This window comes from Condylura cristata, unplaced genomic scaffold (assembly GCF_000260355.1).
Source record: "Condylura cristata isolate star-nosed mole 26May11 unplaced genomic scaffold, ConCri1.0 scaffold00023, whole genome shotgun sequence".
Lineage (NCBI taxonomy): Eukaryota > Metazoa > Chordata > Mammalia > Eulipotyphla > Talpidae > Condylura > Condylura cristata.
Genome location: NW_004567124.1, coordinates 10,834,092 through 10,846,403, shown reverse-complemented (window position 1 = coordinate 10,846,403; position 12,312 = coordinate 10,834,092). Strand labels below are relative to the sequence as shown.

Here is a 12,312-nt window from a genome sequence, read left to right as displayed (position 1 = left end):
CCGGCCAGGGATGGAACTCAAGTCCTACATAGCAGTGCTATCGCTTGTTATTTAACCCCTAGGTCACCAGGGAGGCTCCAAAAAGGTTCTATCTTGATCCACTGCCCATTTCCCACTCTTTGGTCCTCCCTTGCTTTCCTGCTCAGTTAAGGGCACCCTTTCACACCAGCTACTTCGGAAAGAAAGGTGGACTTCATTCCAATCCTGACTCCTCCCCACACGTATGCACACAAATGAAGCAGTATCTTGCTGTCTTTATATTTCTCAAATCCACCTGCTTTTCTCCATCTTTACTACAAGTTTTCAAGTCCATCATTTTGAGTTGAAAGTATTGAGTCCCTCAACTCAATACAGTTCTCCCTGTTTCCATGCTCACTCCAATCCATGTTCACTGTTCACAATCACTGAAGATGTCTTTCTGAAAAACAGTCTGATCAATTCACTTCTCTACGGATTAGCCTGGATGGCTCCCCACTGATGACTGGGCTATGGCTATGCATTCAGACAACTCTCCTCCACAAAGCCCTCTTCCAAAGTCACAGCTGGCCAAGCCTAGACCACTACATCCACACCTGCTCAAAGGACAGCTCTCCCCACCCCTTCAGGATTGACTGGGATATTCACCATCCCGACCATGCCCCTCCCAGACACATGGGCCCTTAGAGCCCTGTGGGTATCTCCCTCAGAGCCCTTCCCTTGCTCTATCTATCACTGATCTGTCTTGCCTGGTTTGGTTCCAGAGCAAGCTCAGCACTTGAAGTAGTCAACAAAATAGTTGTTGAATGAATGACAGTGGGGCTATGGTGGTAGTGATAAAAATAGCGGTGGCAATCACATGCTGGGCACATGTTCTATACCAGGCACCAGGTAGGGTGCTTTGCAAACATTTATTTGCTATTCAACAACCTTGCAAAGTAAGTATTTTTGTATGTTTTATAGATGAGAAAAGTAAAGTGCAGAGAGATTAAGCCATGTGCCCAGTGTCACATAGCAGCTAAGGAGTGGAGTTGGGATTTGAATTTCTGAGGTCCTGCTGCAAGGTACTGCAAACGCCATAGTCCTCTTCATGCGCCATCAAAGAGTCAGGAAGATAAATAAGTAGTGTGGACGGAACCACATAACAAACAAGCAAATAGTTCCACTTCTCAATTCTGCAGTCAAAGTTCAAGAAAGTGGTTCAGAGAAAGTGAGACAGATGGCATTTTACAGGGCATCAAATGCTAGGTTTCTATACAGTAGGAAAAAACTTTCATTTGCTAGGCCTACTAATAAAAAGCTTTGAAATATACATGGTGTTTATATTGGGGTTATTAATAGTTTTGCCTCAAAGTGTGGGTTGACTGGTCGCAGAACTGTGAGTGTGATAGGAAGGTTTGGGGGTCTTGCTCAGAGGGGGCACCCCTTTTGCTTGGGGCTCCTCCTCAGTGAGGCATAGGCTGAAATGCTGATCTGATGTTTGGTCTTTTGACAATTTTCACTTAATGAATTGATTCCTACAGTTCATTAACATACCCACTTCCACTTCTGTATACACATATGTCTTAATTAGCTGCTCATTGGCTGTTTAATTACAAGAAAACAGCTGACAGCTGCCTTGCTGAATTCTAATGGCAGACGCTTTGGAAGGGCTACACATTTGCTTTTGACAACCACGATTTATTCATAACTCTATGATTTATTGTGAATGCTCATATGCCTGCCTGAATATTGTATTTTCCAATAAAATTAAAGTTTTAGAATTTGGGGGACTGTTGAAATGGGCATGTCTCCCTCGAATTCTACTTTTGAGGATGAGAGAATCCTATGAGTAAAAACATGAACCATGTCACAATTTTATTTATCTTGGGAATCCCATATTCAGAAGCATGGGGTGAGGAAGAAGAACTATCTTTGGATATGCCTGGGCAGAAAGTTAAGTATATGGATAAAGGAAAAAAGAAAATAACTTACCAACTTACTTTCCTTGAAGGGTAAAGAGGGAAGGCAGAGTTAATATTAAAATCAGGGAGATCAGGGCCCTCCCTGGTGGTGCAGCAGGTTAAAGCACAGCACTAAGAAGCTAAAGCCACTTCTGCATGAGTTCGATCCCTGCCCCTGGAAGTGATCCACATGGCTCCGCAGACCTCAGCTGACCCGCCCGCTGCTCCCCTCAACAGTGTACTTTATCAGTCAGCCTGTTCTGCTCCCCACTATCTCTGGTGAAGCTTCTCACCGCTCCTGCACCTCTGGCCTGTACCCCAGTTCTGTATGAATAAATAAATCTTTTAAAAAAAATCAGGGAGAGGAAGGGAAATAAAATTTAAATGGGGGTGGCAGAGCTAACAGTCCCCCAGAAAGCAAATTTCTTCTTTAGACAAGGAAATTTCTTCTTTAGACAAGAATAGGCAATCACATTTGCAAAAGTTGGCCTGTCCAGCCCTACACATGCATCTGGTGGCACTAAATCATGGAAGCTCGGATCTCCCCAACTACTTTCCTGTTCAACGACGACGGGTCTCCCTGTAGAACTGTATGTGCACATGATCTCTGATTACAGCTGACCTCGTGTGTCAGACTTGGTGAGTGTGCACAATGGCTCACACACACCAGCCTCAGATCCAATCTAACCGAATGCATTCAACAGTGGTTTTAGTCAGTGTGGGGGGCCTGCCCAGTCTCACACCAAGCAGGGGCCCGGTCTGTGACCTGCCACAAGTCCAGTGTGTCTCTCCCTGCCAACTAAGGAAGGACAGCAGTTACTAAGACATGACTAAGATTAAAACAAAGACATTAAAAAAATACAAAAGCTATCCAAATCATTTTGATGCAAGGAGGGGTTTAACACATCCTACCACTTGTGATTCATCACGGGACCTCAAGGTTTGGCTAAAAAAATTTCCTAATCACTTGTACATAACAGAAGTGAAACTCTGATGTCACAGGATACAAAAAAGAGCCAGCTATAATTTATATTTTAAGTGGCTAGCTCTCAGACTTTAAAATTAAAATGTTGAAAATGAATGTATCAATGCTGAGAAGTGCACAAAACTGGTCGAGGGCTAGTGATATTTTGCTACTGAATTAAAATACTAGAATCCTCTAAAAAAACAATTTGGGATGTAAAAGAAATATTTATGATCATCTTAACCTAATACATAAAAAGTACCAGACATTGTTTTAATTCTTTCATGGCAAAAAGTACCCATTATGTATTCTAGATCCTTGAAGGGGTTTTCTATTGGTAATTCTAGATAATATATTGTACATGTAAAAAGGAACACTGAATTCTCCCTTTACCAAGTGAAAGAGGAAGCTTTATATAAGGCATCATCTCAAGTACATTAAATGATAAGTAAATATATGACACAGGGATACTATTTATTCTTCGACCAAAGAAATGGGTCAAGAGCAAAATATCTTTATGTAACCAGAAATCAATTACTAACTCCAAAATTCGGCTGTACATTGTCATTTGAAAAGTTATAGTTGAAATTATAGAGCCAAAAGTCTAAAAGGATGGGGGTATAAAAACCCCAAACAGGGCTCTCCCTGGTGGCGCAACAGGTTAAAGCACCACATTGTGAAGCTCTCCAAAGCCACTGCAGCACGAGTTCAAATCCCTGCCAGGGAGGTGACCCATATGGCGTGGCAGACCTCTCTGAGCCGCCCACTGCTATGCTGGCAGTGTATTTCTATACATCTGCTTGTTCTGCTCCCTACTCTGTCTTTGGTGAAGCCTCTTACCCACCACATCTCTGCCCTGTACCCTAGTTCTGTAAGCATAAATAAATAAATTAAAAAAAAATCCAAACAAGTGTGATTTTAACCTTGAAATAAAGTTTCCACCACCATCATCATCACTGGAACAGCTTACAAATCTAATGCTAAAGCTAAACTGAATGGGAGTGATGAAGGTGGCCATTTCTTAAAGAAAACATCGACATATTCAGTTTGTTATCAACACTCTTTCTATAAATACTTTAGCATTTTCACTTGCTTTCAAGATTAAACCTTAACTCTGGTGCCTTGTTTAATTCCTAGCCTTCCCCCCTGCAAATTTCATGGCATGGCCCCATTTCCCTGGCAGACTTGCTTTACACTCTCCTAATCTTCACCCAGTGTTAGAACTACAGTCTTTCCAAGGGCTCAGAAACATATTTTCAGAACTAAACCGTTGAGGCCTAGATTCTAACACATGGTCTTCTGGAATGTAGGTCCCAGAGCTCGGGTAGTATCACTTACTGTTCCCTCATTATTTCAACTAAAACATCTTCATAATAAAAATCTTGGCATGATGGAAGCCTTACAAATTTGAAAATGTTGTACCTATTTACTTTACCTCCCACTGCGCACAGAAAGGGACTCCTTTCTCCAGTCCAACTGGGTTGTACGTCATCCCCAAGATATAATAAATACTTCCCCACTCCTGGGTTTTTGCCATTGCCATTGCCAGTACTTCTACCTCCTATGTCCAGAATGTCTTCTAAATGCTGTGCAAAGTACAAGTCCTTTGCTAGCCCTAGACTACTGCTGGATTTTCAGAGAACCCTTTCTAATTCACGCTCATCTAAGTCACTGTTCCCACAGCCTGATGCACGTGTGTTCCTGGGGGTCTCATCACAGACTGTGGCCTTGCCTTAGTATTCAATTCCTTGCTATTTTGCTTTCCCTACTCAGGCCTCAGTTCTATAATGAGACCACAAACTGCATGAGGGAAGGAGGAGAACTTCCATGTCTTTGGAGCCTTACAGTACTTACATTCATATCTGGTCCCAATGGGGTACTATGTTTTTGGTTGTTTTATTGGAAGAATCTATATACTAAGTCACAATGGTTCCTAAAATCAAGACTGGACCCACAGAGGTTCTGGAAACATCTGACAGTACAGAGCAACATTATTCAAGCAAACAGAGTTCTTCAGCGTGCCTGGAACTCTCTTAAGTGCTGGGCCTAAATGCACATGATAACCCCATATTGTAATTACAATGACTTTCCTCATTTTTACAGATGGGGAAATGGAGGCATAGAGTGGCTGGGTAGTCATCCAAGATGGGAAAGAGAAGAGCTGGGATTCAAACTAAGTAGTCTGGCCCTAAGGTAGGAACACAGGGTGACAGTCCTGTTACTTGATAGGTGGCTAAAGGGGACAGGTGCTGAGCTGAGAAAACCCAGGAATCAGAGAAAGAATTGGCAAAATGTCTACCATTACTGTTGTTGATGTGCTCTGTGTTGTTCACAGAGCAAATATGTGGTAAAATAGATAATCATTTCAGTGCTTAGGTTTTCTAGTTTCTTGTGGTTTCAGGTTGTTGATTTTCAGATGCCACTTAAAATACATTCATAAAATGATTAGCTCAGAAATGACTGAGTCACTGTCTTCCCTCTCATCAGACATCTATGCATCTAATTAGAAGCTTTCCTGATGTCTAATGATAGTATCACAGCAATAAATTATTTACAGTCTGTCATGACACAACCTTCTTCACCTGGTTAGAAAATGACAAATCATTAATATTAATAGCAAAAGCAGATGTCTCTTGACTTCATCACAACTTGAAATGAAAAATGTTAGTTATAGCAGAGAGGAACTATAATGCAGAACAAATACTGTATGCACCAAATATAAACACATACCATTGTGTAAGTCCCAGGCTGGGCATTGCCCAATCTGTTAATAAAATTAAATTTAATTGTTTGCCTGAGTGACTTTCAACAGAGGAACAGAACCACAGATAACCGAAAGCCACTTTGGCACTTAAGCTATATATAGTCAAGATCTGGAAGGGAATCTCGAAAAAGGACAAGTGTGAAATAATAGCTGTCTTTTATTTTTTATTGCTTTTGTTTCTATCATAAACAAACACTGGTGTGTAAAAAGAAAACACACATTGTTTATGCCTATGAGCACACAGAGGTGTTCAGTCAGGCAACCGAGTCTTCCTGAGCAGCAGTTAATTCATTCTCCGGACTTCAGGGCCATCTCCTAGGAAGCAGCCCAGCCCCTGACCCTCCCTGGCTCTACTCCTGGATTCTCACTCCAGACTGCCTCATAAAACCAGATGCGATGTCACTGGACGATGCAGACTGAGCGATCACTCTCTGGGGTAGAAAGACAGAGCACAAAGCAGTCAGTGGTACCCAAGACCTGTCTGCTGAATAACAAATCTAGGTGGGGTTCCATGAACTAAAATCAGGTTTGTGCTGATCCCCTAATAGGGGGGCACTGCTGCAGGAAAGGCCACGTCATCTTCATGTGGGACATGTGCAGGAGGCATGCACAGGGCGGTGAGGGGAGGGAGAACCGCCAACCACGTCAGCCCAAGGGACGCCAAGGGTTGGCGGCCTCCGCAAGTCACTGCCATTTCCTTACATCCTGGGTATCGTGGGCCAGGAAGTTGATTTAGTTTACATTTTTTTTTTAAATTTACTTAAATAATTAATTTTGAGGGAAGGCAGACTAAGGCAATAAATGTGCCTAACTTTTTTCTTGAAAACCTAGACCCCTGAAGTTTTGAGGGTTACCAGAGAGATGAATAATTCTAAATTTAAAATCCCCTTGCAAGAGCAGGCTCCTCGCTCCTCACTCCTCGGAGGCAGGTGACTTTTTTTTTTTTAAATGCATTCAGAGCTGGAGTATAGGCCAGAGGATTCATCAGAGACCGAGTGGGGAGCAGAACAGGCAGAATGACAAAGTACACTGCTGAGGGGAGCAGCGGGCGGGTCAGGAGAAGCCTGTCACGCCTGTGGGTCACCTCCGGGGCGGGGACTGAACTCATGCTGAAGTGACTTTAGCTTCTTAGTGTTGTGCTTTAACCCCCTGTGCCACCAGGGAGGGCCCCGCAGGTGACATTTGAAAAAAATTTGTGATTATTGAGTGTATTTGGTGTTGGTGCAGATCTCTATTTTCACTGCTCAGTGGGAAGCACTTGTGCACATACAAAGTGGTGAATGTCACCATGATTAACAGTAAAACAAAGACTCGGAAATCACAAGGCACATTTCCCTCAAGGCTCTTAGTAGTTATTTGTCTGTAGGAGACTTTGTACCTTATGACAGTATATTTTCTTAATTTCACTACAGGAAAGCTACCCAAATTCCTGGATTGTATTTATTACTTCAGCCTCAAAATGCCTCAGGGCTCATGAAGGTGTGATTCCATGCCTCAAAGGCCTCCTGGTATTTAAAGAGCTTCGCTCCTGTTAATTTTACACTGTAAGCGATCTTGAGGCTCTTCCAATATGAGCAGGATTTATTTATTTATTTTTAAAGATTTATTTATTTGTTCATACAGAACTGGGGTACAGGCCAGAGGCTCAGGGGCAGTGAGAGGCTTCACCAGAGACAGAGTGGGGAGCAGAACAGGCAGACTGACTGAAATACACTGCTGAGGGGAGCAGCGGGCAGGTCAGGAGAGGTCTGCCACGCCATGTGGTCACCTCCGGGGCAGGTGGGAATTGAACTCATGCGGAAGTGGCTTTAGTTTCTCAGTGCTGTGCTTTAACCCGCTGCGCCACCAGGGAGGGCCCATGGATTTAAATCTTAATAAATGGAAATTTGAGTAACAGGCCATTGGGAATGATGATGACAAACATCTTTCTTTCCCATTTTCCCATTATGCATGTGCTGTACACAGTGCTGAAGATCAGCATCAGATAGAGCTAAAGTAGTTGCAACAGCAATAGAATATTTAGATTTAAATAGCATTTTTCAGTTCCTTAGGCCTTTTGTTTTCAGTTTTTTAATCTACTCTTGGAATAGTTCTACAAGGACAGGAGGTTAGTGTGTCAGACCCTCTTCTTGTTCTGAATATTGTCAAAATCTGGCCAAATGAGTTAGCAACTGTATGCCAGAATAAGACATCCAATCACATTCTGATCAAACTTACTGGAAATGTCTTCTTAGAAAGCTTTATAAGAGGGATGTTACAGAAATCTAGTTATCTTTTTTTTTTTTTTTAAAAAAAAGATAACCAAAGAAATTGCTCATCAGTTCAATCCGTTCTAGGATTGGATGTGACAAACGTAAGCAGTGCTCAAAAACCCTTCTCTAGTCTCCTGTTATTTTGATGGAAGGCGTTATTCCTGAATTGCAGTTTAACACCAAAATATTTATTTTGTCCTGTCATTGCTCATCACTCAAAATTCCAAGGAGCTGAGTTTTTACACACAGCAGAAGTAAAAAATAAAAATCACAAAGATACATTCTAACATGAATGGGAACAACAATTAAAAAGGCTTACCTTGCAGCCTTCACATGTAATGACACCATAATGGATTCCTGATGATTTGTCTCCACAGATCTTGCATGGAATAATTTCAATTTGAGCTGCAACAGAAGCACGCAACCAGTTAATTACATTTTCTTTTAAACACCTTATAAAAGCGTTCCCTGATCAGCATTTGTATAGTGAAAACTAATAACCTGCTAAACATTATACTGCATTAACTATTCATTGCTGAACTGTGAGGGTCCCCCTAGAGCCCTGGACTAAATTATGGCTGCTCGTTATATAATAGCTTTCGGGTTATTAAAATGGGTCATTTGAGAAGGTGTTTAAGAACCCACAAGAAGACTGGAATCAGCATTTCAAAGCCTTCAAGAACTGGAGAGTTCGCAGTTTAGGCCTCAGAGCAAAGCAGATACTAAAACGTTTCCTCCAATCTCATTTTCCATCATTATTTTTAAAAGGTCATAAATCTGTCTTGGCTGAGCATTGCAGCTCTACTGGTAGGGAAAAATATACTCCAAAAAGACAAGACTACTTAGGAAAATGATTCAACTCAAAATATTAACAAGTTACATATGATGATAACTTAAGAATTTTTGACCCATCTTTTTTTAATTAATATGGTTGCCATGTGTTAAAAATTAGTCCATTTGTGTACGATCAAAATCTGTCAGCCATAAAGTTAGCGTCCTATCTGAGTGTAATGATAATGAATCCTGACAAACAGATTATGTAGCTTTGGAGTTCTTTACATTGAAAACTGATTTCCTGGTACAGTGTACATATGTCTGATCAACTAATTACTAAAAAACTGTTGCATGATGGAAGACTAACAAAATAATACATATTGCACCAAAGTTCTTGAATATGACAAAGCACACTTCCAAGCAAATACATTATCATCTTGAGCAGAGTTGGAAAGAGCACAATTAAGGTTTAAAAACAACCAAAGGAATAGAATAATTCTGCAAAACAAAGTACCTGGCTGACTTATTAAAAAAAATTGATATGTGAAATAAAAAGACCAATGCTGAGCTATAAAGCCAGGTTGGCAATGTTCACTGGTTTACCTGAATCGTTCCATTAAGTGAAATTCATATTCATTTGGATACTATGTCAGAATATTAACTAAATAACACACACAAACACAAATGCCAGTAACCAAGTATATTTCCTTTTCATAACCCAGGCTCCATGCCTTATACACAGCAATGGCTTGTTTAAAGACTATGTAACACACATAACACACGCGTATGCACAGCTTGCATTTTCTTTTAGTGTAATCCCACATCCTGGGATAATTTCCACAATCACTTTGGACTTGATGAGATGTATTACTCCAAACTTAGAAAGAACACATGTGAAATTACTTGACTTAGCCTCATTATAAACCATATGTACAGGAAACTAGAACTAGTATTAGGAGACTTTCAGGGAGGCAAGATATTCTAGCAAGAGAGTCTTCATCGCTTGTCCAGATTTAAAAATTGTTTGAAGCCTCAAAGCCAATACATTTTCCAAAAACCCAAGATTTTCTAATACTCCAATAATGTCTTTTTACATAGTCTGTCTATTTGGACTCAATTGTATAAGGTCACAATTAACAAAATTATTACCTACAAGTCTGCTTTCTCATCTTAGTGACTATTTTGATTTCTTCAAGGAAAATTCATTTTGAATTCTTAACTAATGATATACTTCACAGCTCTGGTCCTTCCCATATTTTAAATACAGTCAAGGCAAAACTTTTGTTCCATTGATTGTCTGCATCTTGAGAGAGGAAGGGAGAGAGTTACACCCAAAACTTTTCAGAGACTCACAAAAGCCTTAGGTTGTTCTGAAAGATGATGGCAGTGTTTGGCTAGATTTCCCCATGTGAATTAACTACTCTAAAATGAGTACTAGCCTTCTCCACCCCATCCAACCCCTAAGAAAGAATAATCAGGCAACACAAAATATCTGGCTCATCTATTAAACAAAATTTATATGTGAAATAAATAAGACTGACACTGAGCTCATGTCACACCTCGAGCTGTAACCACAAAAATCAGACATAAACCTTATGAGGTCTTAGAAATAAGTCAGCATCAAAACTACCCGAAACAATTAAGGAACACAATGGCCTAGCTTGGGTCTCCTAACAGTTATTTGCATTCCTTCTTAACCATGAGGTGATCAAGAATTTTTATTTAGCTCTTTATAAGAATATGAAGGCCCTGGGGTAGGCCATCTGAATAAGACTGAGTAAAACTGTATCTGGATCAAACTGAAAACGATGTGTTGCAGTGGTTCGGTCTACAGGGACTCTTAATGGATGACACACCAGAAGTGAAATGATGATGCTCGAGGCAGCAACCAAAATGCCCTGTTGTTGGGTCCTGAAATCCTGCAAGTGACATGAAGTCAGGTAAGGAAGGGTCTGTTCGTGACAGGCTGGCCATGGGGAGTACTTGCTGCCCAGAACTTATGCCCAGTAACAGCTCAGGGCCTGGCTTCAAAGGGGAGCAGTGGCTGGAGGGTCACTGAAGCCCAAACTGAGAGCTTAGCGCCACTAATGCACAGGACTTCTGCCTCAAGTCCTGCTCCCAGGGTCTTGGTCTTCAGCCTTTCTTTAGCTGCTAGTATCTTTCAGCTGTGGAAGTTACTCATGCTGAGACAGATTTTACAAGATTTCAGAGGTCAAGGTGCTTCCTACGAATGAACTCATTGTAGATGATCTGTATTTTTAAGCAAAGGTCCATTTACTTTGATATTTGCCTAGGTGAGGGCTTAGTTCTGGGCAAAGTTGGCCAAACAATTCAGTATTATCTAGAACAAGCTTCATGAGTAAGGTGATGGGAGGGTTTCTCCAAAGCAAAGTTCAGGTCTTCTGACTGGTCAGATGAAAATATTTTACAAGCCTATCCCCTGGGTGGCTCTCTTATCTCAGAATGGCAAGTGCTCTTTAGGAAATAACAAAAATCCACCTGCACCAAAAAGCAAACTCTCTGAATGTGACCTGATCACACATGTTGATATTTCCAGAAAGCAAATATTTGCCAATTGGAGAAGGGCACTTATTCACTCAGTCTTCCATTTAATCCAACAATGCACAAAGCTGCCCTCTCCACCTTTCAATTTACGGGATTCAAATGTATCAATGAAAAAAAAAAATAGATGGACTCAATGCCTTACACATTTTTCAAAAGGAAGGCAGTTTGTTACATAAATTTGAATTTTCAGTCTCATAAGAAGGAAAAGGGCAAAAATCCCTTTGCCCTTTGCTTTTCATCCCTCAGGCTTTTCCCTTTTCTAACAGGCACTGTTGTGTCTTTTCAAAATAATCTCCCTTTACCATAAATTATGAGTCTTGGCCCACATATCTACTGCACACATTAACTCAGCTGGTATTTCAAAGGATGAGTTCTGTCAGAAATCACTACTGTCACAAGTATATTGATTAAATTAGTCCACATACATATTCATCACAGCAGAGAAGTTTATTGTGTGGCAGAATATCTGAAGCAAGACACACACATATAATCATGAATTGGCTTAACAATGAACAATTTTGCTATGAAAAATTCTAATTTGCCCACATTTTCAGCTCTACTGCCTAAATAATTTGCTCTCTCATGCACCCTGAGGAATTCAAGCAGACGCTCCACACCTGCAGAGGCAAATTTCTGCAGTTTCAAGAAGCTGACAACAAGTGGCCATGGGGCGTCAGAAACCCTGGAATGCAACAAACTAATGAGCCAAGTGGTCCTTGGGCTGGGCCGTCATTGAGTAGCTATAAAAAGTTTGCTCTTTCCCTTTAATTATAAAAGGAACATGCACATGGGCACTGGCATTCTTAAAGCCCCATTTATTCCTTAGGACCAACTTTGGAAGTTAACTCGATCTAGAGACTAGTGACGCTTCTTTCAAAGAATTAGAAAAAAGAACCCCACAATTAAGGCTCTCCCTGGTGGCAAAATGGGTTAAAGCAGCGCATTATGAAGCTCTGAAGCCACTGCAGCACCGCCAAGGCGGTGACATACATGGCATGACAGAGCTCTCCTGACCTGCCGGCTCAGCAGTTTACTTTGTCAATCTGTCTGTTCTGCTCCCCACTCTGTCTCTGA

At 41.1% G+C, this 12,312-nt stretch overlaps 1 protein-coding gene across 2 annotated transcripts in view; it reads right to left on the bottom strand.

The window, feature by feature from the left end:
- RORA (RAR-related orphan receptor A) overlaps positions 1-12,312 on the bottom strand; it is a 682,068-nt gene that overhangs the window by 22,847 nt on the left and 646,909 nt on the right. For both annotated transcript variants that reach the window (XM_004687722.1, XM_004687723.1), the window contains one exon: positions 8,219-8,304. In XM_004687722.1, the coding sequence (XP_004687779.1) occupies positions 8,219-8,304 (86 nt within the window). The remainder of the gene's footprint in view (positions 1-8,218; positions 8,305-12,312) is intronic.